Raw genomic sequence first — 24,810 nt, forward strand, 5'->3', positions numbered from 1 at the left:
TGCTGAAAAAAATGGAAGAAACATTAATTAAATAGCAAGACATCCCGTGTTCATGGACTGGAAGACATACAGTGTTAAGATGGCAATACTCCTCAAAGCCATCTACAGAGTCAATGCCATCTCTATCAAAATTCCAAAGGCCATTTTTACTGAACTGGAAAAGTCAATTCTAACATTCATATGGAATTGCAAGGGGCCCCAAATAGCCAGAACAACATTGACAAAGGAAAACAAAGTTGGGGGACTCATACTTCTTGGTTTTCAAACTTACTGCAAAGCTGGAGCTGGCCAGGTTGCACAGTGGTTAACTTCACCCATTCTGCTTCGGTGGCCTGAGGTTCACTTGTTCAGATCCCAGGTGCAGACTCACACACCGCTTGTGAAGCCATGATGTGGTAGGCATCCCACGTATAAAGTAGAGGAAGATGGGCATGGATGTTAGTTCAGGGCCAGTCTTCCTCAGCAAAGGAGGAGGATCAGTGGCAGGCATTAACTCAGGGCTAAACTTTCTCAAAAAAAAAAAAAAAAAGCTAACTACAAAGCTACAGCAAGCAAAAACAGTGTGGTACTTTATAAGGATAGACATATAGACCAATGGAACAGAACTGAGAACCCAGAAATAAACCTGAACGTCTTTGGCCAATTGATTTTTGACAAGGGTGCCAAGACCATTCAGTGGGGAAAGAATAATATCTTCAATAAATGGCACTGGCACAACCTGATAACTGCACGAAAAGAATGAAGTTGCATCGCTACCTAACTCCACACACAATAATTAATTCAAAATGGATCAACAGCCTAAATATCAGAGCTTAAACCATAAAACTCTTAGAAGAAAACATAGAGAAAATCTTCCTGACCTCTGATTTGGTGCTGGATTCTTAGATTTGACACCAAAAGCACAAGCAACAAAAGGTAAAATAGATAAATTGGATTTCATAAAAATTAAAAAGTTTTGTGTGCTAAAGATAGTGTCAAGAGAGTGAAGTGACAATCTACAGAATGGGAGAAAATGTTTATAAATCAGGTATCTGATAAAGGTTGAGTCTCCAGAATATATAAGGAACTCTTATAGCTCAACAACGAAAACACACACAATTAAGAAAGGGGCAAAGGTCTTGAACCAACATTTTCCCAAGATATAGAAATGACCAGCAAACAGAGGAAAATATACAAACATCATTAATTATTAAGGAAATGTAAATCAAAACCACAGTGAGATATCACTTCATAACAACCTGAATGGCTATAATCAAAAGGAAAGAAAGAAAAATCACAAGTGTTGGTGAAGATGTGGACAAATGGGAACCCTTGTACGTTGCTGGTGGGAATGTAAAATGGTGCAACCACTGAGGTAAAAAGTTTGGTGGTTCCTCAAAAATGTAAACATAGGATTACCATATGACCTAGAAGTGCCACTCCTAGGTGTGTATCTAAGAGAAATGAAAACATATGATCCACACAGAAATTTATCCACAAACATTTACAGCAGCATTAGCCATAATACTAAAAGTTGGAAAAACCCAAATGTCTACCCACAGATGAATGGATAAATTGTAATATATGCATACAAAGGAATATTATTTACCTTTAAAAAGAATGAACATTGATACATGCCACATCTTGGGTGGACCTCAAAATCATTATGCTAAAAGAGAGAACCCAGATACAACAGGTCAAATAGCACTTGATTCCTTTTATATGAAGTATCCAGAATATGTAAATCCACAGAGATGGAAAGAAGATTATAGGCTGCCAGGGGGCGGGGCCGGGGGTGGGAGAGGGAGGAGGGAAAGTGATTCGGTACTCACTGTGCTGTGGAGCCACAGCTTACCGGGTACGGTTGGTTGTTCTTCTGGGTGATGAAAAATTTTCAAAACTAGGGAGAGGTGGTAGTTGCACAATATTTTGAATGCACTAAATGCCACTGAGTTGTATTTTAAAATAATTAACTGTATGTTATGTGAATTTCACCTCAATTTTTAATACAGGCTCATAGAGTTACGTTTAGCATAACTCCCTTTGAATTTTAAAATACGCAGATATACACGAGAGAAAAAAATGTTAGATCATACTTCAAAACATTAAAGATGATTGTCAATGAGTGATGGGAAATCAGGTAATTTTAATTGTTTCTTCTTCACTTAAATTATTTTTAAAATTTTCCAACAAGGTTACGAAACTGTTGCATGTTGAATTCTTTAGTATCTGGGAAAGAAATACTATAGTGATATTGACTACCAGATTTTTAAGAGCATGAGGAAGATGCTTAAATTGTAGAGTTAAATGAGGATAGAAGAAAACTGTACTGTATATATAATATGATCCCAATTATTTAAAATGCACTGCTCATGGTAACAGGCTCTCTGTGGGAGAGAGGAAAATGAGAGGCATTGTTCCTTTCTACTTTCCATATTTTCATAACGAACATTTATTACCACTATAATCAGAAAATTGATTTTATTTTTAAAATGTCAACTACTGGCTAAGCTAGGTGCAACAAGGTAGAGGTTTGATAAATGTACTTGGTTTGATAAGGAGAATATTTACACTGGAATCATGGATTTTGATACAGAATATTCCTCATAGAAAAATTGTAAAGTAGAGGAAATGCACAGAGGGAAACAAATCAGCAGGCCCTAAACACTCAGATATGCTTAGTTGTTCTCTGAACAGGATTGGGCTTGGGCTGTTTAGAAACAACAGTCCTTCATTTCCATCAGAGTGAGATCATCAGCAGAGTTTGTTGAGCAAATGTGAGTCTATTATGTGCCAGGCTATAGAAGTCGGAAATATAGTCATCTGAACTTCCTTTGGGGACTCAGCCCTTTCCCAGTCTTAGTCCATGTGGTTTGGCTGGGACTGACTCCAGCCTACCCAAAGGAAATTGACCTAGGCTTGAGTCAATTAGTGGGCTAAATTCCTAGGGTCATAACGATTTGTTAATTTAGGCCAATAAAGGTCAAGTGCAGGTCTTTAGTTAAAGACATGGACAAGACAGATGGACTTTATCACTCTGAGCATTTGTAACTTAAAAAGAGATGTTAAAAATCCCCTAGGAAACGAAGCTGTGATGATGAATGGGTTGCTGCATGGATTTGGTAGATGGTGGCCATGCTTTCTTCTCATCTTGTGCATCCCTCTGCTATGGCCCTTCCCATACTGTGCTCTGGTCACTGATGCTTCTCTCTCCTCCACCAGACAGACAGCTCTCTAAAAGAAGGAGACACATCCCCACTATGTTTGGTCACGGCACAGAGAAGGGTCCAAACACACATCTGCTAAACAAATCATCCTGATGGACTTAGCAACATGGAAATGAGGTATTGGTGGTTCTATCACTAGGGACTCAGGTTTCTGGGGCTCCAATACCTCTACTGGCCGATACCACAGCACACGGTCTCCACTTTGTACCCTTGGGTTCCTGCTCTAGGCTGTAACAAGTGGTCCACCCTGAGTCATCCACTGTGGGTTCTCATGTGGTCACTGTATGATTCTCACACAACCACCCAGAGGACGTCATCAGGCAGAAGGAATGGGGGCGGGGAAGCTTTCATAGAAAGCCATCCCTGATGAAACACCACACAAGCACAGGGGCACTTGAGGTCACTGAGACCACCTGTACTTCCCTCCTTTACTCAGGGATAAAAGAGAGCAAGCAGGAAGCACCAGCCTCCACAACCTTGGCAACCTTCCTGGAAAGATGCAGCCTCTCCTGTTCCTGCTGGCGTTTTTACTATCCCCTGGGCCAGAGGCAGGTAAGTGACCATCCCAGCCCTCTGATGCCCAACCTCTCCCTCCGAAACACAGTGGGCTCAGATCTCCTGCCCCTTCAGCACATCCCTGATCCATCCATCCACCAGCAGCATTCTGAATCCCAGCTCCCATGCCACCTCAGAATCCCAAGTATGATGCTGGAGAAGCTACCAGCAGGAATGGCAGGGCAGAAGGCTGTTCTCAAGAAGAGCCAGTGGGTGCTATTCCCTCCCTAGGCCCTACATTTGCCATCTGCAAAGTGGAACTTAACTGGAAGTGCATGGTAGAGGGAGGGAAACTGGAAAAGAGAAAATAATCAATTCCCCTGCAGAGGGTAGAGTGTGCCTGGCTTCCAGGTTAGGGATGACACAGATGCTCCCCTCAGTGTCTGCTTAGGAGAGAAGTCTGAGCTGTGCAGACCACGGAGTTGGTGGGACCACTATCCCCAGAGGACTGCTGGTGCTTTGCTCAGTCACAAGGCACCTCAGTCCCTTCTCCAGCTCTGCTTTTCTTCCCAGACCTTTAGCAGCTCCCTTCTTTCCAGGATGGAGCCACTGTTTGCGGACCTGAACTTCTCTGCTTCCAGAATCCCGCAAGCACTGGCCCTACAAACTCTCCTTCAGGCCCATTGGGGGTCATTCCTTCATGCAGCCAACAAACAGCTTTTGGGCACCCACTATGCATCAGGCCATGGGAAACAGGCTATGACAACATCTAGATCCCTAAATGTAAGTCCTGGCCACTGGAAAGCAGCATTATCCCAGACATCACAGGACAACAGGGCCTTAGAAAGGCTCTTGAAACAAAGCAAAGTCAGGAGAGGAATTTTCAGGAGCCTCTAGGACTTTGCTATCCTTAAGACGCATATGCTCACCTCCATTATCTGTGGAGGACACATTCACAGGCCAGCCTGCTCCTCTTCCTTTTTCTAGAGGGAAAGCCCTACCCCAGCCCCTCTCAAATCCAGGCCATCTTGGGCTCCCAGATGCCCAGCAGTCCTGAGCCGTCAAGGTGACACATGCCTGGTGGACTCACTGGGTGCGCACAAGTAGACGAGACTTTTCCTTCAGGGGAGATCATCGGGGGACATGAGGCCTGGCCCCACTCTCGCCCCTACATGGCATTTGTTCAAATTCTGGTTGAAGAAAAATGGAAGAGCTGCGGAGGTGTCCTCCTGCGACGGGACATTGTTCTGACAGCTGCTCACTGCTGGGGAAGGTGAGCGGACAAAGACAGCTGACACTTCCTGAGACCCCAACAGGGACCACTGTCCTCTGCCAAGGACCTGCAGCCCAGGGTAGCTCCCCTGGCTCCTGGGAACTCAAGGGCATGAGAGGTCATCAGAGGAGCCATCTGAGGGAATGCCTGGGTGATGGAAAGTGAGAATAGGACAGGTAAGCTTTGGGGTCAAAGGGTCAGAGGTGAGAGCTAGTGGCCCAGTTGAGAAGAGAGACCACCCTGGTCAAATGAAGCAGCTGTGGAGGATGAAACCATGCACTAGGGTCAAAAGGCAAATGCAGAGTCCTTTCACAATATTGCCTGAGGGCTGAGAAAGCTCCCAGAATCCCCCCTCAGAGTCACCCACTGCCCAATACTCCTGTTGTTTTGATTTCTCCTACCTGCAGCCCTGCCCTGCCCTAGGTGTCCCCTCCACTTCTCGGCTCCTGGGGTGGATCTCCTGTGACTCCATGCCCCTCACATCCCCACCCTGCTTTCTGTGTAGCTCAATCAAGGTGACCCTGGGGGCCCACAACATCCAGAAGCAGGAGAGGACCCAGCAGGTCATCTCTGTGAAGGAAGCCATTCCCCACCCAGACTATAATTCTAAGAAGATAGCCAACGACATCATGATACTAAAGGTAAGGGAACCGCCCTGCTGCTCTTGCTGTCCTGGGTCCAGATGGCTTCCACTCCCACTGGGACCTCTCCTTTCCCTCCTTCCTATCCTGACCACCTGACTAGTCCCAGTGGCTCAGGGGAGAGGGAAGTCAGTGCAGACCCATCGCGGTGTCCAGGCCCAGGAGGCCAGTGGCTGAGCTGGACTTTCTTGCCTTTCTCATCAGCTGGATAGAAAGGCCAAGCTGTCTGAAGCTGTGCAGCCCCTCAGCCTGCCCAGGGGCACAGCCCAGGTGAGGCCTGGAGAGGTGTGCAGTGTGGCAGGCTGGGGGAGAGTCGCCCCAAATGGCAGAGGGTCAGACACCCTGCAGGAGGTGGAACTGACCGTGCAGCAGGACTGGGTGTGTGAATACTACTTTCACAATTACAACAGTACCACTCAGCTGTGTGTGGGGGACACGAAGGAAAAGAAGTCTTCCTATAAGGTGAGACTGGGCACCTACCTAGCTTGGCTCTTGGGAGAGAAGTGTTTTGGGACTTTCAAACCCAAGCAGTAGGAACTCATTCACCCCTTAGACTCTGATCTTTCTCCTGAGAAGAGAAGGGGGGAGAAGACAGAATGGGGAGTCACAGGGCTTCTGGTAGCTTACCAGGGCCCTGTGATGCATCCAAAAATGATGCTCCATTCGAAACATGAATTTGCAACACTCTGCCCCACGTCGAGCACAGGTGTTAGAAAACTGCTCCCTGGGTGTGCAGCAGTCAAACCAGGTGTCTCCTCAGAGCTGGCTCCCATCTTGGTTAAATGGCTCACCCTCCACGCTGAGTGTCAGCCTCACCTGCCCGCTTCCATGTTCTTAAACGGTAGACGGAAGCACAGTTCCACAGCGCCGTCATGGGAGAGGATCTCAGACCTCGGGGAGGAGAGGGAGCAGTCCCCTGAGTAAAATGAAGTCCTGACAATGTCCAGGCTCAGGACTGGGCAGCTGAGGGTCCCACAGGGACCTGCCCTGCTCTCTGATCTGCCACATGGAGGCCACACCAGGCGGCCTTCACTGAGAGTGTGCTTGGGATGCAGGTGGGCAGGACCTAGGGGAGCACGGACTCAATCCTCCCCACTCTCTTTCCACAGGGGGACTCCGGGGGCCCTCTCATGTGTAAGAACATGATTCAGGGCATTGTCTCCTATGGACGAAGAGGCGGGATTCCTCCAGGGGCCTTCACCAAAGTCTCAAGTTTTCTGCCCTGGATAAAGAAAACCAGAAGGGGCCGGCCCCATGGTGGAGTGGCTAACTTCCTGCGCTCCACTGTGGTGGCCCAAGGTTTTGCCCATTCACATCCTGGGCATGGACATGGCACGGCAAAACATACCATGCTGAGGCGACATCCCACGTGCCACAACTAGAAGGATCCACAACTAAGAATATACAACTATGTACCAGGAGGCTTTGGAGAGGAAAAAAAAGGAAAAAACTAAAATCTTTAAAAAAAAATAAAAAAGAAAACCATGAAAAGCCTCTAACTGTAAGAACCAACCTACCTTCTCTGGAGCTGATCCATAATGACACCAGCAACTAAATAAATGTCTCTGAGCTGAGCGGGAAGGGCTGGTTTCTTGTTTATTCATTGACCCGCATTCACAGGCACCTATTCTGTGCTTAGAAGGCCAATGACACAAATCTTCTGTTTTCTGCTTCCTCCTCTTCCACGTCCCACCACCACCCCCAAACCTCATGCAAAGCTGTTCCTCAGCTCCTGCTGACCCACACCTTTCTCTGGGCCTGCCCTTCTGCCAGGGCTGCAGCTGAGCACCATCAGGGGAAAACATGAGCCTCTCTGGTCCTGGGGCTCAGGGTGAACTTCTTACCTGCTTCCCTGTGTTAGATGGCAGCGAGGAAGGGGGATGACACCATGGGTCCCGGACACCAAGGAGTCAAGCCTGGGGCTACAGCTCAACGGCATAGCTACCTACGCTGGGGAGGGCAGAGGCTGCCTGAGCAGAACAGTTCTCTCCCACAGCCAGGGAACTGACGTGGAGTCAGGGTGGGTCTCTGGAGAAGCTCCTCGTTCTCACCCAGCCTGAGTTTCCTCCCTGCCCTACTGTGACCTTTGGGCGCAGCTTGCCCTCCAGTCTCCTGGCTGCCCCTTCTTCTCCCTCCCTGCTTTTCACTGAGAGTTCTCAGAGTCCACCAATTCTTGTCCCCTCCACACAAGCCTGATCTGAGTTGGGCACTTCTTTATAGCCCTATTGCCTAAGACACCTGGAGGCCCATGTGGTTCCAGCAGGGCCTCTCTCCTGAGATGCCAGCCCATCTCATGCCCTGTCCTAGAGGGCTACAAGGGACCATGATTGTGCTGGCAACAGGCGGGGTCCATGGAGGACACAGCAGACAGGTTGTCTCTCCAGAACCCCTGCCCCATCTCTCACTTGGCAAGGCCAGCTCAACCCCTCACATCCAGCCCAGTGTCCCCCAATGTGCTCAGGGTGCATTGGCCACCTGGTCACTTGATAACCTGAGTCCCTTTCAGCCTGTCCCTCTTATTCACTGCTGACCTCTAGGCTAAGACCCCTCACTGGCCACCTAGTCTGTCTCAGCCTTTTGAGTTAGCCCTACCCTCTCTGCAGTAGGACTGGAAAGCACCATTTTTCCATCAATAAACAAACACACCCTGATTGAGGTCCTATGTGCCCAGCAATAGTGATTCACAGTGGACCTAATACAGACTCTGTCATCTGAACCCGAGGGCACTGACAGTGTGAGTTTCACCCAAGTCATGTAACTCTCTCTCCTTCCTCACATGAGTGCTCATGGCCTAGATCTTGTGGGAAATCCATAGGAATAAAGTACTTGCATTGTGTTTCTATTGCTGATCATAGTCCATGTGAGCGTGAGCACGTGTGACTCTAGGACAGCAGGCGTGGGATTTGGAAATGACAGCAGTCATTTAATTTCTAGGGGTGAAGTCCCCACACTCTGTCCACTGGAGCCTTGTCTTCACCTAGAGGAGAGGGCAGCCCGTAGGGAAGCAGAAGGGCAGCGAGGGCAGCCTTACCTTCATTTGCCTCAAAAGTGGGAGGTAGGAACGTCATTGCATAGATTCACATGGTAGGAAAAACTGTATTACGTATTTGCTTGAAGGCAACTAGAGTCAGACTCTAAACACCCATCCAACTGGACTGGTGGGAAACGTGATCCCTTTGGTTACTGTACCTCCTGCCTGCACAGAATCAGGGAGGTTCACACGCTCTGGAAAACTGGAGAAAGGCCTCTCCTCTTAGGGCCACCATGGTTACCGGTGCATCCATAGGTTCCAGACCACCCAGATTTTTTTACTTTAGGAAGTTTTTGGCTGGAGTCAGCACATAGAGTTTGGGATCCTTTGCTGAATGAGAATCTCCCTGTGTTGGGCTCAGCTCAGGAAACACCCCAAGCACCCATCTCTCCAAGGGCTGGCTGCTCATATGGGGCACGACCTGGGAGCTGAGCATACGTTCCAGCTCTGAGCTCCTGCTCCAAACACACACAGCACTACCCTCTCACGACAAGGAGTATGTACTCTGGGATCATGTAACCCTCACAGGCATGGCCTTTCCCACCTTGTTGTGCACAAAGCAGGCAGCAACACAATGTCTTCATGACTGCGGGCAATTTCACAAGGGCAGAGCAGTGAAGACACGCAGCTTCTGATCTGGAGCTGAAAAACTATCTCTGTATATAAGACATACTAAGAACCTGGATCCTTGATGGAAAAAGACAAGAAGGAAAATGCCAAAAGCAAAACAAAAATAATATTTAAAAAAGTAGCCCAGACACATGCATATCGAGTTTAGATATCACATTTACTTGAGGAAATGGTTCTGTGGTTTTCATACAAGTTTGAGGACCCTGCTGCAGGTCCTCCTCCTGTGAGAGATGAGGGAGGGACACAGTCCCAGGAGGGGGCAGTGGCCGACTGAAGGGACCACAGAGTTAGAACAGAGCCTGGACTGAGCCCAGGCACCCTGACAGCCAGGTCAGCAAGAGCCCTGACATGTTGTCTAACCCCTGCCCCGTGATGACTTCCTGGCATCCCTGAACAAGAGCTGAGCTTCTGCTCAGACCCCTCCCTGGAGAGGAAACCTCTGGGCTGCTGCACAGCCATTCTGTGACAAGGATTCCAACACCTGGCTTGGTGAGCTGAAGTCTGCTCAGGGGTCATTTGGATGGAGGTGGGTGAGCACCCTAATCATGCTGATTCCTTCAAATCTCCTTTGTCTGTGGAAGTGTCCCCTGCCCCAGCCCTGTCTTTGAGGAAACAATCCTTCTGTTCCTCAAGTACCTCTGTAAAGAAAATTTAAATATAAATCAATAAGATATTTCTGCCATGACCTCAAGGAAATGCCTTTACTCACCCAAACCCACCCCCATCACCCCTCCTTCCCTCCAGACCCACAAGAAGAGCCCAGTCCCATGATGGCAGGGAGAGAACCGCCAAGCCAGCTCCTCGGGGAGAGAGGCCCAAAGGAAAGTGAAATCTTGCTAATTTCTTTTGGGATTTGTCTCGGGATGACTCTGCCTTCCTGCCCACCACCATACTTCTGCCGGTTCCCTCTTTGTGGACTTACAGAACTCACAGGGTTGATTTCCTGTCTTGCTATCCCACCCAACACTGCTTTTGTCCAACAAACACATTCACCATAAAAGAAATGCAGCCACTGGTTCCTTTTTCATCATAGGCCTATTGCTAGACTACATTCCTCATCCACAGACTCAGGAAGCTCAATGAACCTCGGGGAGGGCAAAGAAAACAACATCTAAGCATATAATAGTCAAAAAAAGAAAGATAGGGGCCCGCCCACTGGTGTAGCAGCTAAGTTCATGCACTCTGTTTTGGTGGCCCAGAGTTCGCGGATTTGGATCCTTGCATGGACCGACCCACTGCTTATGAAGCTGTGCTATGGCAGGTGTCCCACATAGAAAAAATGCAAGAGGACAAGCACAGATGTTGGCTCGGGACTAATCCTCTTCAGGAAAAAAAAAAAATCAAAGATAAGGAGCAAAGACTGAAAGTTGACAGACAGGAAAGCAATATACGCTACTTTAAGAGAAAAACCAATAAGAGTAACAACGAGCTCCCATCAGAAACCACAGAAGTCAGAAGACACTGTGATGACATTTCTAAATAGTTGAAAGGAAAAGGCAACCTACATCTGAGTTCTATCTTCAGTGAATACACTATTTAAAAATGAAGGCAAAGTAAAGACATTTCAGAAAAACAAAGGTACAAGAATTTGTTGCCATCGGACCTGCAGGGCAAGAAAGACTAAAAGCAGTTCCTCAGGCTGAAGGGAAATGATCCCCATTGCAGGCACGAAGGACAAAAGAAGAATAAACGTGTAAGATGTGACCAAATATAAAAGACCTTATATAAATTTCTTTCAAAGATGAATGACTATTAAGGCAAAAATGCTTTAGGATTTATGGAATATAGTAGCCAAATGGATGACAAAAATAACTCAAAGGGTGGGAGGGAGGATAAATGGAAATACATTACTCCAGTGTTCTTACATGAAGTGGTATAACATTAATTCAAAGTAGACTGTGGTATGTGAAGGAGCCATATAGCAATCCTAGTGTAACCACTAAAATATTATATACAGATCTAAACAGAAGCTGATAAAGAACACAAAATGAGATACCACAAAAGGAGGCAGTAAAAGAAGGAGAAAGGTACAAAAAATCAATTACACAAGTAGAAATCAAATAACAATATGATATTCTTCAACCTACCCCTATCAGTGGTTGCATTAAATGTAAGCAGATTAAACAGTCCAACTAAAGGGCAGAGATTGTCAGTGTGGATAAAGAGTGCAAGACCCATTGTGTGCTGTGTACAGGAGATATTCAAATATAAAGACATGGATAGGATGAGAGTAAAATGATGGAAGAAAAAATAAAGACATATCCTGCAACACCAATCCAAAGAAAACGGCCTTGCCCATGGAGTGTGCTCTCTAATTTTACAATTTGTGGCCACTTATGAGATGAAATAGAGTGTCTTGGTAGAACTTTTATTTCCATTTTTTTCCATATTTTATTTCCATTTCTCTTAATCTGAGTGAGCTGAGACTCTTCATTATGTGTTAATTATATTTTACTGTGAACTGTCTTGTCTTTTGCTCATTCTTCTATCAGGTTCTGGATCATTTTCTTCTGAATTTTCAGAGTTCTTTATCTATTAGATAGATTAGCTCTTTAATTGTGGTATATGTTACAATAGCTTTTTTTCCAAGTTCGCTGTCTGTATTTTGAATTTGCTTACAGTGCTTTGTGACAGACAAATTTAAAAAGTTTTTTATTTATCTATTGTAGTTTGTTTATCAATCTTTTCTTTTAATGTTCCTAGATTTAGAGTCATTGCTAGGAAGGCTTTCCCCTTTCTAAGTTTATAAAGGAATTTACCCATGTTTATTTCTAGTGCATGCATGGTATTACTTTTTATACTTGAATCTCTTATCTGTTTGGAGTTTATGCTGGTGGTTTGTGTGAAATGTGATTCCAACTTAATCTCTTAGCAAATCACTACCTAGTTGAGCCAGAATCATTTATTAAAAAGTCCGTCATTTCCCCAATGATTAGAAATGCCCCCTTATGAAAAAGTACATTTCCATATGTACTTGGGAATGTTTCTGGATTTTCCATTCTGTTTGATTGGTCTCTCTGTCTGTTCATGAGTCAGTACCTGTCTGTTTTCAGCAAAGAAGTTTTCTAAGATATTCTTAATATCATTAGGCTTAATATGTTTACTTATTTGATTAATCCCCACATAGATTTATATAACAAATATATCGCATCCTCATCGTTCCCTTTGTGGGTCCCCTCCTTGTACCATGTATGCTCTGGCATTCTACATCAGTAGCACCTTTGTGCCAAAGCCCACCTCTCCCTAATCAGCCTGCTCTGACAAATGGCACCAGCCTGCCCCTCGTCTGTCTCCCCACTTGAGCTCTGATACCACCTACTAGGCCAGCCCCTGGTGTGAACACCCTGCTCACCCCGCCTGGGCATCCACTCCCTGCACTGGGCTGCCATCCTCACCTCACAGGTGTTCTGACACCCCAAGCTGTACTGCCCAGTGCAGGGTGTCCGAGCCAACGTGAGGTGACGAGGGTGTCCACTCAGGAGGTAGGCCTGGCATGAGCACTTTCCCCACCCCAAACAGGCACGACTTGGACACCTCCCTCTGGTTCACTGTGGCTCCCCTGCCAGGCTCACCATTGACATTGTCCTTTGTTTCTCTAGCCAAGGTTCTATTGCTTTTTAAGAGAATTGAGATCAACATGTTTAGAACCAACAGTATTATCAATTCCATGACTCACTCCTCTTTTTCCATCATGGGGAGATAATCAAGAGAACTCACTTAGAGAATGTAGCAGGATATCAGAAATGTCATTCTCCAGTCAGTGGTGTGAGAATACTGCTTTCGCTCCCTGGCATCCGTTCCCATTTCACGTGGTATCAGTAATTCATTGAGGAGAATAACTTAGGGGGGGAATCAACACTCTTCCATTCTCAGGACACAGGATTAGGAGAAAGCAGACTCCAGCCAATCAAAGGCTGTGACCTGGGCTTAGACAGATCAGAGCCTCTGACCAACTCTACACACACCAAGAGTAGCGTGACAGATTGTGCTTTGCTGGGACGGCCTCTGTATATCTCCCATCCCACAGGCTCTTCCTAAAGGACTGCAACCCTCCTCCCACTCACAGGCTGGGTTTTTGATCTTTCCTAATTAATTGGGGCCAGGGGTGTCTTTTTATTGTCCCAAGCAGTGAAATATGGTAGAATGGATGCATTATGACATCAAAGTCTAGGTAATAAAAAGAACACAGCTTCTGCCTGGCTTGCTTTTGTGAGATGCTCACTCTGGGGAAGCCAAGCATCATGATGCGAGAAAGACCTGACAATCCTATGGGTAGAGACTACTGGAGAGGCCCTCATGGGGAGAAAGGGACATGCCAAGGAGACCGCCAGCACCAACTACTGGGCACGGGTGAGCGAGCCTTCAGGTGATTCTGGCCTCCGGGCTTCAAGCCTCCCTTGACTCCAAGGGGAACAAGGGGAGCCATCCACACTAAAACCCGACCAAAATGCAGATTTGTGGGCAAAAGCAATGTGGTTTGTTGTTTTCAACCACTTGATCTTTAGTAACTGGAACAAGCCCTCTTCAGCAATACTCCTACTCCATCTGTAAATGCCTCTGACCATGCCTTACACCAGCATTATCTGATCACTGATGGCTTTGGCTTACCATCAGAAGCAAGGAATCTCACCTCAACACCCCCAAGACTCACACAGAAAGGAGCTCCCATTTGAGGCCAACAGTTTTTTCTCACAACTTTGTAGGACGGAGCACCAACTCTTCTTTTCTTACTAAAGTATTTGTCAATATAGATGTCTCATTTTCCCCACGAGATGCTTTGCCTTTAGAACATGCAAGTAATGCGTCCTTCCCTCAGTGAGGCTGAGAATCTCAGATTGCTCTTTATAAGGCTGCCATGCTGGCTTTACTCTACCTAAAGAGAAAGCATTTAGGTGAAGTTTCTGGTTCATTTCCCAGAAACTCCTTGTAAAAGGAATAAGAAAAGACCTTCCATCATAAACCATGGTTAAATAGAGGGGAGAAATATCCAAAGACTGCCAGAAGGGAGTCCCATGTGGAGAAAAGAGTGTAATGGAAGGATATCCAGGAGGGTTATTTTGTTTGGAACTTATGAGAAGACTCCTTCTGAACTTGAACTTCCAGCCTGAGATACAAGGAAGAAACACCAGAAATGGTACTTTCCCACTTTGTTCTGTTGTAACTCCTATAGAAAGCAGAGCCTGAAGCAAAGATTATGGTGGGAACAATTTATTTGGGAGGTGCAAGGCTGACAATGACGGTGAGGAAAAAGGATTAGGTCAAGGAAAGATGCAATGCAATGAGATATGTGACATTATCTCAGTTGGCCACCACTTCACAGCAAGCTGCTAAGAATAAAAGGCATGTATCTCAGCAAGCTTCGTCAGCACGTAGAACTACTCCAGAACAATTGCAAGGTGTGTCACAGGAAGAGAAGAGCATTCAATGTTTGAAACAAAATCTGAATTGATTGCTTGCTAAGAGAGAGCTACGTTTGTAAAGAACAGTGTCTCTGAACCAAGAGAGAGCAAATCTTGTGTAGGATTTGGAAGTGTGAAATTCAGAAATTGGTGAGCTTTCAGCAGTGTGAATGTCTTGGCATTTCCTGTCATTTGTCTGTGGGACAATGGACATTGGGATGAGGTTGTAGCTGACTGGCTGATATGGTCTGGCTCCTCAGTTGTCCCTCGGGGAACCAAGTTCCATGCCTTATGGAACTTACTCTTTTATTCAAGACCAAAAAGGGAGGGGCAACTAGTAGAGATGGGGCATCACGTGAGAGGAAAGAAGAGAGAGAGAAAGAGCATGCCCAGCTGGTTTAGTCATGAAAGGAAAAGGGGCTTTATCAGTAAGTTAGAGAGTGACTGAGAGAGTCTGGTCCTGGCCAGTAAGGACTAAGGAACAAACTCTTCCTGGGGAGAGGGCCTAAAGGGAACAATATCCCAGAATTACTGGGAATATCAGTTCTTCCTTCTCAGTTTTTCTTGAAAATAGACAGATACCTTGAGCCCAAACTGCTACCCCCACACAGTATCCATCAATTTCTGACTCTTGTTGCCAGAAACCTGGAGAAGCCAAAGCTTTTTCCGCATCCAGCTCAGTGAGGGACCATCACAACAACCTCTCTCTCCTGGACCCACTACTTAGCAGTGGTTTGCAGGTGTGCCCTCTCAGGGCAGGAGAGGAGTTCAGCCTCTGAGCCCTGATGATCTTCCCTGAACAAGAGGATCCCGGGTCCTAAATACAAGAACAACATCAGAGTCAGAGCATCAGGCCCAGGGAAGGGGCATTAAAGGTAGAAAAAGAGCCAGCAGGACTGCAAACCCTCCCCTTTGCAGCCCAGCCCTGCTCCCTCCCTCGGATCTACTCTTCATATTCTCCCCCTTGAATCTCCATACACTTCCTGAAAGGATCCCACTTGGGGTCATTTCCAGACTCAAGCCTGCCCAAGGGAAAGAGCTGGAGAACACCAGGATCGCACATGTGTGCAAACCAGCCGAGAGGGAAGGGCTTTCTCACAATCTTTCAGGAAGGATGGAAACCTTGGTTATCTTACTAGATGAGGGGTTGGTTAAATGGTTTCTGTAGGTTTTACAGATACCATTTATTAGATTAAGGAAATTTCTTTCTGTTTTGGTCTGATAACAGCTTATCTTTGTTATCATGAGTGGATGTTGATTTTTGTCAAATGCCTTTCTGTCTATTGAGATAATTAGATCTCTTTGTGTGCGAAATTACATTAGTCAATGTTTCTAAGTTTAAGTGACATCTGCACTCTTAGTGTAAACTTAACTTGCTTGTGATGCTTTAACCTTTCTATGTATTGTTGGACTAGTTTTGAGAGTTGATATTGTTTAGGGTTTTGTATCTATGAATCACGCATGAGGTTGGCCTGTACATTTCATTTCTTATCCAGTTATTTGTGTCAAGGATATGCCAGCCTTATAAAACGAGATGGTAGTGTTCCTTCTTTTTCTCTTTACTGGAAGCATTTGTAGATTCAAAGTTTTCCTTCCTCGAATTTTGGTGGAAATTAACCGTGAAGCCGTCCAGATCAGTTCCCTATGTGGAAAATTTCTGATGGCTGATGCAATTTCTTTGATAGCTCCAGTATTACCTAAAGCGGCAGTTCCTTCTCGAGTAGGTGTTAGGCAGTGATATTTCCTTTTTGTCTAAAATTTAAAATTTGTTCACATAAAGTTTTTAATAACATTCTTGGCTTATCTTTTAATGGTCTTCAGCTTTGTAAAAATATTCCCTTTTTAGTTCCTGATCTTAAATATTTGCACTTCCTCTCTTTTTTTCATGATTAGTTTCTCCAGAGGCTTGTCAATTTTATCAGCCTTTTCAAATAATTAATATTTGCTTTATTAAACCTCTCTGTTGTATCTTTGCCTACTAGTTTATTAACTTCTGCTACTTACTATTTCTTCCTCCCACTTCATTGAATTTATTCACATATTAATTCCTAACTTCCGGGGATATATGATCACCCCAACAATTTCAGTTTTTTGTGATATGTGAGTGTTAAGACTATAACTTTTTCTCTACCTGCATTAGCTGTGTTCCACAATTTTTAATAAGTGCTGTTATTGTTATTATTCAACTCAAAACATGTTCTATTTCTTTTTAAATTTTATTTTATCATTATTTAAAAGTGCATTTCTTTTTTTCTAATATTATGAGGAGTTTTCTAGTTACCATTTTATTGATTTCCAGCTTAATTATGTTGTGGCCAGAAAACATTCCAAAGATTTACATTTTTAGAGTTTCTCAAGATTTGCTTTATGGCCCAATATATGATCAATTTTGGCAAAAGTTTTGTGTATATTTTTAAAATATCTTAATATTGGATGCAATGTTCTCAATATGCTGCTAGATCCAGTTGGTTCCTTGTTTTCTTTAAATCATCCATATCCTTATGGAATTTTTTTATGGTCTACTTACTGTCGTAATTCTTGAGCTGATGGTAGGTTTATTTATCTGCTTGGAGTTCTTCCAATTTTCATTTTAGAGATTTTCTGGCCATATAACAGGTACATTAAAATTTAAAATCATTTTGTCTTCCTGATGAATTGATCTGTTTATCGTTGTGAAAGGGCCCTATTTCTCTTCACAGACACTTTTGATTTGAAGTCACTTTTGTCTGGTATTGATACACCTACAATGGTTTTCTACGGTTACTGTCAATGATGGTAGATCCATTTCCTTTCTCTGACTTTCAGCTTTTTAGACCTGTCTATTGCACAGAGCACATATTTATGTTTGTTTTCACAGCTGCCTTGATATTCTTTGAATTTTAACTGGAGTATTCAGAATGCTTATATTTGACGTAGTTATGGATATATTTGCTTTTAAGTCTACTCTGACTTTATGTTTTGCATTTCTCCCAACTATTCTGTGGGTTTTTTCCCTCTTCTTTCTTACCTTTTCTTGGCCGGACTACTTTTTACCTTTCCTTTTTTCCCTTCTACTATTTGTGAGTTATGCATTGTGTATATTATTTTAGTGGTTACATAAAAGTACAGGATGTCTCCACAACTTATCAAAGACTAACTTTAATCAGTAGGTTTACCCTTCTCAGTGAAAATGCAGGAAACACAGAACTTTTAATCTCATTTACCTTCTCCCAAAATTTTGGATTTTAATTCCACCCTGTCTTGTTAACACATTAGAAATTGTGATTATCATTTTACATAAGAATGTTCATTTTTCTTTAATAGTGTCTAGTCACTAGGCTAGTTTTGTTTTTGCTGTATTGTACTCTAATAATTTCTTCAGATGTTTCTTCCACTTTAAGAATCCTCTTTTCTGTTGTCTTCAATGTGCAAGCAAATCCACCCACTTCGTTTTTAATGTTGTTATTTTGTCAGAAGGAATTACCCTGAGGAATTCAATGGGAGGTGGTTGAAAGCATTTAACTGTTTTTCCAAATTGTTTTTCTTCCCTTTCGTTATGCTAAGAAGATGCAACCAACCACCCTGAACCAGACCAAGTCTCACTAGGAGAGCTACGTCCATGACCTTGGCCTCATTTTAAGTGCTAAGATCTCTCCAGGAGGAGCTTAGGCTTTATTAACCTGCAGTATGTGGAAGCATGGTTTCCGTCTGAGCCTGTGCAAGTGAACACACTCCTCTCCCTTTTTTTTTTTTTTTTTTGAGGAAGATTAGCCCTGAGCTAACATCTGCCACCAATCCTCCTCTTTTTGCTGAGGAAGAGTAGTCCTGAGCTGACATACATGCCCATCTTCCGCTACTTTATATGTGGGACACCAGCCACAGCATGGCTTGACAAATGTTGCATAGGTCTGCACCTGGGGTCTGAACTGGCAAACCCTGGGCCGCCAAAGCAGAACATGCGAACTTAAGTGCTGCACCACCAGGCCCACCACATCCACCTCTCCCTTTTCAAACTCCCGTTCTCCATCTGAAATAAAAGTCCCTGCTTCCCTTTGTTCCAGGGACACCATGACTCCAGAAATGACTCCTCACGGTCTCCCATTTGCTGCAAACACACCTTACTGTGTGAGTCAACTCCTTCTGGTGGAGAGTCTGATTTCACTGGCCAGGGGGAAAGCTGCTTTGGTTTTGGTAACAATTTCATTTTTTATATTTGGAAATTCTGTCTAGTTCTTTATCCAATGAGGAATGACACTTCATATTTTCCTATTGTCTCCAGTCATTTTTAAGTTTGTATTACAATATGTGGAAGATAATACAAAATCTCAAGCACATAGTTGCTGATCTGTCCCTACTCAGAGTCATTTCTGCTGGCTCTCGTTCAGAGGGTCACGTTTTCATGTGATCTTTGGCATTTTCATTATGTGCAGGTTGATACTTTTTTAAAAGATTTTGCATGTGTGGTGGGTAGGGGCCGAGGGTGGCAGGCTTCCCGAGGCCTGGAATAAAGGTACCTTCTTCAGAAAGGATTTGCAATGGCTTCTGCCTGGCCCATGGAGGCATTTCCCTTCTAAACCACCTGGAAATCAAGACCACTGCTGGAGACCCAATGAGAACCTGGGCTGTAAATCTTCAGGAAGGCTGTCCCTGGTCACAGCTTCTCAGAATCCGATTGTTTTTCCCTTTTCTCCATTTTCCTGCATTGTTCAGTACCAAGGCTATCTTCTCTGTGGAGGGTAGATTTAGTTCTGCTCACTGTTATGCTAAGGCACGGCCTGTGGGGCCCCAGATTAACATGAGGAGAGTTTCTTACTTGAGTCTCCATATTGGTTGGACCCAGGGCCTTCACTTTTATTGCTCTTCCCCCAAGAAATCACCAAAACCAAAGGCCCAATTGTTTAGATGGCAAAAACCTTCAGGGCAAAACCAGCTTGAGCTGTCTTGACTTCTGCTTAACTTCTGGGTTTCAGAATTAAATCCAAAATTTAACCTGACAGTCCCTTGCTGTCTTGTCAGTTTGTCAATGTTTTAAACAGGTTTTTTCCCCCTTTTTTTCCCTTAAATTTTTTTCATTCAAAGGGTTGGTCCAAATAACCTGGCCTGCTATCACTAAAGATGGAAGTCAGGGTGTTACTTTTGTATTTATTCAACCAACCTTCGTTCAGTTTCTCTTGTGAAGGACACAATTAGAACTATTTCACCTCGTCACTGCCCTATCATTTTGCCAGTTATTCTTTACCTCACAAAATCACCGAAAATAATTCAATGCCTACATTTTAGTGGACTCTTGCCACTAAAAGATAGTTTAACTTCAGTGAGCAAACTTCAAAATCATCCCAGATTGGTTTTCTTCAGAGGAGGGTTCCTACAAAACGTCAATCCAACCTGGTGTGCAAACTCTTTCCTGACTCTGGGATCCTATCCTCTTCCTGAATTTCAAAAATTCCCTCTTCTGGATTAGGGGCCATCTTGCACCACTTAGAAAAATCTATGAGTATGCAAGGGCTCCATTCTCTAATGCATATCCAACAAGACAAAGGACTGTCAGGAACTGGGACCAGATGTCTGCCCCCACCTGGAGATCAGATGGAGGCCCCACCCAGAGACCAGCTGCCTTCCCCACCTGGAGACCAATCCCCTACATAATCAGCTTGTAGTCTTTGTTCTGTAAGATGATTCTTTGGACGTTAGTCCTCCATCTTCCCTCTTGCTGGCAAGCTGCAATAAAGGAATCCTTTCTCTCCCACCTCTTTGCCTCCTCACTATTGGCATGTCTTGCAGTGAGCAGAGGACCCTCCCTGGGCCAGTAACTTTATGACACAACAATTCTGCTACTGGGACTCTATCCTGTAAACAGTGTGAAACACACACACACACACACACAAACACGGACACACTCACACATTTCTACAACAAACTTTGAGCATAAAGATGCTCATCTCAATATTATTTAAAATTGTCAAAAATGAGAAACAACCTAAATAACAAAGTGGAAATCATTAACTATGGTATATCCACATAATGGATTATGATATAAACATAAATGTGATTTTTAGGAACCTTGCAGAAAACCAGGCGAAAGACCTTAACTGGCTATTTGCATCCTCTCACTCCCAAAAGAGAAAAGTATTAAAAACGTCAAGTTAACACTTTAGCCTATTGGACTGGCAACAATTTAAAAAAATGACAGTACTTTGTTTTCACATCAGTGAGGAGAAACTGCCATAGAAATTTCTTGATATTGAGTACGTAAATTGGTACTATCCATTTAGATAGCAATTTGCTAATGTGTGCAATAAGTTAAAAAAATGCAACTACGCTTTGAGGTAGCAAGCCCAGTTTGCGTACTTATTCTCAGAAAATGAGACAAGTATTTAAAGGTTATTCATTGCAGTATGGTATATACTAGCAGAAAATTTAAAAATGAGAGCAACCTTGAAATAAAGCAAAAAGGGCATCAGTAAGTAAATTGTTGTAAGTTCATATATCACATGCAAATGACAAAATAGAAGCAGCCATTGAAATGATGACTAGGATTTCCTGACAGTCATATATGACCAAGTAACAAGAGCAGGTTACAAAATCTCATGTGTGGGAGAGTAACGTCACCCATATGGCAACATAGGTCATTCCCCACTTTGCTCCCCCTCACGAGAAGAACAACTAACAACTATTCACGGACAAGACACCACTGAGAAAATCCTAGAACAGAGAACAGAGGCTGAAGCACCCCCTGCACTGCAGAGACCAAGACAAACCACGTTAGAAGGATGATGGATGTTAGCTAAACTTATTGTGATGATTGTTTCACAATATACGCAAGTCAAGTCATGATGCTGTATACTTTAAACATACGTAGTGCTATATGTCAATCATACCTCAATAAACCAAGGGAAAAAACCTTATGTGTAGCATTATCCCTTTTTTATTTTACTAAATATACAAATTTGCATAGTAAAAAGCCTATTAAAATGTACAACAAATTGTTGGTGGTGGTTGTAACTGGGTGGTGAATATTAGATAATGCTATTCTTTTCCCGTTATCTTGGCTTATTTGCATCTCCTTTAATTATATTTTTGTACATTTTGAAGATGAAAGAAGAGGCCAAGGACCAAGAAATGCACTTCCTGAAGCTGGAAGAAGAGAGAAACAGATTCCATGGGAAACTGATGTTGGATTTCTGGCCTCCAGAACTGTGAGAGAATAAAGTTCCACCCTTTTAAGCCATCAAGTTGGTGAGAATTTGTTGCAGTGGCCATAAGAAACTAACACAGCGCCTCATCTGGAGGTTTGCATTTGGAAATCATGTCCCCTGGGGTAGCTGCCTCAGAAAAAGCCACCCCGACTGACAGGAGTAAGTATGGACAGGCAGACCCTCAGGACTATCACTCATGTGGCTACTGGGTATAAAACTACATCTTTGTGTGAAGAAAATGGTGGCCATTCCTCCAAGCCTCTGCAGCCCCAAGCTGGGGACCTCCCAAGCGTGGGACAGAACCAAGTTCAGGCTCACACCTGTGTGAAAGCATGGCCACCCAAAGCCAGGCAGCAGCTTCAGAGGTCCAGCTCACAGAAGCTCAGTGGGCCAGGCCGAGTCCAGGGTCAATTTGGGAGAACACTCGAGGCCAGGGCTGGACGCCAGGACTGCCCCTGATCTCCCACACAGCACCCAAACAGAGACCACCCACCCCAGGGAGATAGGGAGAGCAGGACCACACGGAGGCCAGCTCAGTCATCCCTTCCTCTGCCTGAAAGAGGCTCTGGGCCCCCTCCTGTGTAACAATGCCTCCCAGGGCATTGCCTTCTTTGGACGAAAAACAGAAGCCCTCCAAGTCTTCATGAAGATCTGGAGATTCCTGTCCTGGAGAAAGAGATCAATGAGGGCCCCCTCTGACCATTTTCTTGGGGAAGAGTGCAGACCTCCCTGCATGGAGGCTGCCATGGCCTTAATAACTAGATGGAAGCGACTAATTTCTCTTTTATTTATTGAACAACAGTCACTGGGTACCAGCTGTGTGCAGGCTAGCCTCTGATTACGTTTCTCCCCTGTTTTCTGCATCCTTCTGTCTCCCACCTCCCACCACCTCCTCACAAACCCTTGCTCTGTTATGACCAAGTTTGATGCTTTTCCACACCTCTTCCTGGATGAGCTCCTCACATCCAGCCCCATGGCCCCTATGGGCTAGAATTGACTCATAAACCCATTCACTCACAGCCTGGGCCCCTTTCAGCCTGTCTCTTGGTCACCTGTGGTAACCTGGCTTCTGGCCTAGGACTTTGCTGCCCACTTGGACTATAGCTGCCAGTCAAGTAAGGGGGGGAGTCTTTGCAGAGGGGCTGAACATCACTACTATTGCCATCAATCAACAAACAAGGGAATATCGAGCACCGCTATGTGCCAGGCACTGGAGGCTCAGAAGTGGACGTGGCAGACAACAGTCCTACCCTCATGAAACTTACAGCCCAAAAGACTTTCATCAGAATTTCCCCAAGTCTCCTTCCTCGTCCAGGCTGGTCAGATTGCCTTGAATCTGCGGGGGAAATCCAAACAAATGAAAATCATCTTGTAGGAGAATAAGAGCATTCATCTGTCTTTCCACTTCCAGTTTTCAAGTGCACTGTCACATTTGTCTCTAGAACAGCTGTGTTTGCAATTGGAAATGAAGTTTACAGTTCTGTGGTCAGTGGAGGCCCACCTCTGCATGAAGGAGAGATACAGGGAGGAAAAACAGAACTAGGGCCGCCATTTCTTTATGGTTTACATCTAGGGTAACCTATGGGTAAAAGGTTCAGTACAAACTCTGACATCGAAGACATACCTCAGTTCCTCAGCTTCCTTAAATCAGATCAGGGAGGCTCACATGGTGCCAGAAAAATGGAGAACACCCTCCAACCCCCAGGCCACTATGTTTACTGCTACACGATTAGCATTCAAGGTCACAGTGACCTTCAAAATTGGCCAGCTCTTAACTTGGAGGCCACATGTGTGATAAGAGCCTCTGTGTTGGCACTGGGTCCCATGGGCCTGGTCAGTGTAGCTGTGCATGGACGGCAGTCATCCCCTTATCTTGATGCTTAACTGGGTGCCTTATCTTGATGCTTATCTGGCTGTAGAGTTCAGTCCAGTGACAGCGGTAGATGAACATCCCCCGACCAAAACACACACACACCAGACTCATTTTCACATGCAGTAGAGATCTCCCTCTGGGTTCTTGTCACCCTGGCAGGCGTGCCTTCTCACATCTTATCACCACAAAGACCTCTGTAGGAGAATATCTTAATGATCTTGCCCACTTCCGTGACACAGGGAGAACAGTTGACTGCACACAGCTTTTGTTTGAGGGCTGAAAATCCTCCTGAAGCAAAGATGTTCCAAGATCACGCTCAGAAAGAGACAAGAAAGGGAACAAAACAAACAAAACTACACGACTATACACACAAATATATATGTACACAGACAGACATATATTTGAGTGTGTATCATATATGAAATATGCATACGTGTGTCTATGTACATATGTATAGATACAGGTATAGGTATGTAAATAGGATTTTGAAAAGCTACCTTGTCACATACATAACCCATTTGAGGAGAGATGTCTATGGCTAACAATGTTTACAAAGCCTCTGCTGTAGCCCGATGCTCTTATGTTAGAGGAGGACAATGGGGCCAGAAATTCATATAACTGAGCAGGAGCTTGGGGTTCTTATCCTCCAGGTCAGGTCACTTGAACTGAGAGATAAAGGCTCAGAGCTGCGAAGTCTTAAAAGTGATCTTATGTCTCTGCCCAAGATAACATCCCTGTGCCCCTGACGAAGATATTTGCCAGCCTCTCTTGCAACAATTCCCTGGAGAGGAAGCTCCTGGGCCACCTGAGCACCATTCTAAGAGAACTCTGATTGTCACAACACTCTCCTTTGCTGAGCTAACATCTGCCCACTGTGGCTTCCACCACCTCTTAGAGTGATGCAAAACAAGGTTTGCAGCTGGGCAGGCATGCGTGCTGTGTGTGTGTGTGTGTGTACACACATTATGTAACCATGTGACCTTGAGCACATCACCTAATTTCTCTGGGTCTGTTTCATTTTACAATGTGATTCCTGAGAATGCCCATGCAGAGAGTGGAGAATTCAGTGAGATCACATATATGAATC

At 44.6% G+C, this 24,810-nt stretch overlaps 2 protein-coding genes across 4 annotated transcripts in view; both read left to right on the plus strand.

Annotated features, from left to right (window-relative positions):
• LOC103543775 (granzyme B-like) overlaps positions 1 to 7,196 on the plus strand; it is a 174,502-nt gene extending 167,306 nt beyond the window's left edge. Inside the window, exon 6 of the mRNA XM_070628254.1 lies at positions 7,099 to 7,196. Coding sequence (XP_070484355.1) covers positions 7,099 to 7,114 — 16 coding nt within the window. The 3' untranslated portion in view covers positions 7,115 to 7,196. The remainder of the gene's footprint in view (positions 1 to 7,098) is intronic.
• LOC103542062 (granzyme B-like) lies at positions 3,530 to 7,196 on the plus strand. 3 transcript variants are annotated; one of them, XM_008508973.2, is made up of 5 exons: positions 3,530 to 3,758; positions 4,827 to 4,974; positions 5,480 to 5,615; positions 5,820 to 6,077; positions 6,725 to 7,196. In XM_008508973.2, the coding sequence occupies exons 1-5, from the start codon at positions 3,704 to 3,706 to the stop codon at positions 6,995 to 6,997; spliced, it is 870 nt and encodes a 289-aa protein (XP_008507195.2). In that variant the 5' UTR covers positions 3,530 to 3,703; the 3' UTR covers positions 6,998 to 7,196. The 3 variants fall into 3 exon arrangements, with proteins under 3 accessions (XP_008507195.2, XP_070484242.1, XP_070484234.1); XM_070628133.1 differs by lacking the exon at positions 3,530 to 3,758 and adding an exon at positions 4,334 to 4,484; XM_070628141.1 differs by lacking the exon at positions 5,820 to 6,077 and having other exon boundaries at positions 3,550 to 3,758.
• Positions 7,197 to 24,810: the final 17,614 nt, after the last annotated feature.

This window comes from Equus przewalskii, chromosome 1 (genome assembly GCF_037783145.1).
Source record: "Equus przewalskii isolate Varuska chromosome 1, EquPr2, whole genome shotgun sequence".
In the NCBI taxonomy this organism is placed as follows: domain Eukaryota; kingdom Metazoa; phylum Chordata; class Mammalia; order Perissodactyla; family Equidae; genus Equus; species Equus przewalskii.

Bases quoted from the DNA above. Each gene is read 5' to 3' on its own strand.
- LOC103542062 (XM_008508973.2), top strand. From the start codon at position 3,704: ATGCAGCCTCTCCTGTTCCTGCTGGCGTTTTTACTATCCCCTGGGCCA. The intron at 3,759-4,826 runs GTAAGTGACCAT...CTTTTCCTTCAG, and splicing joins ATCCCCTGGGCCAGAGGCAG to GGGAGATCATCGGGGGACAT. The intron at 5,616-5,819 runs GTAAGGGAACCG...CTTTCTCATCAG, and splicing joins ACGACATCATGATACTAAAG to CTGGATAGAAAGGCCAAGCT.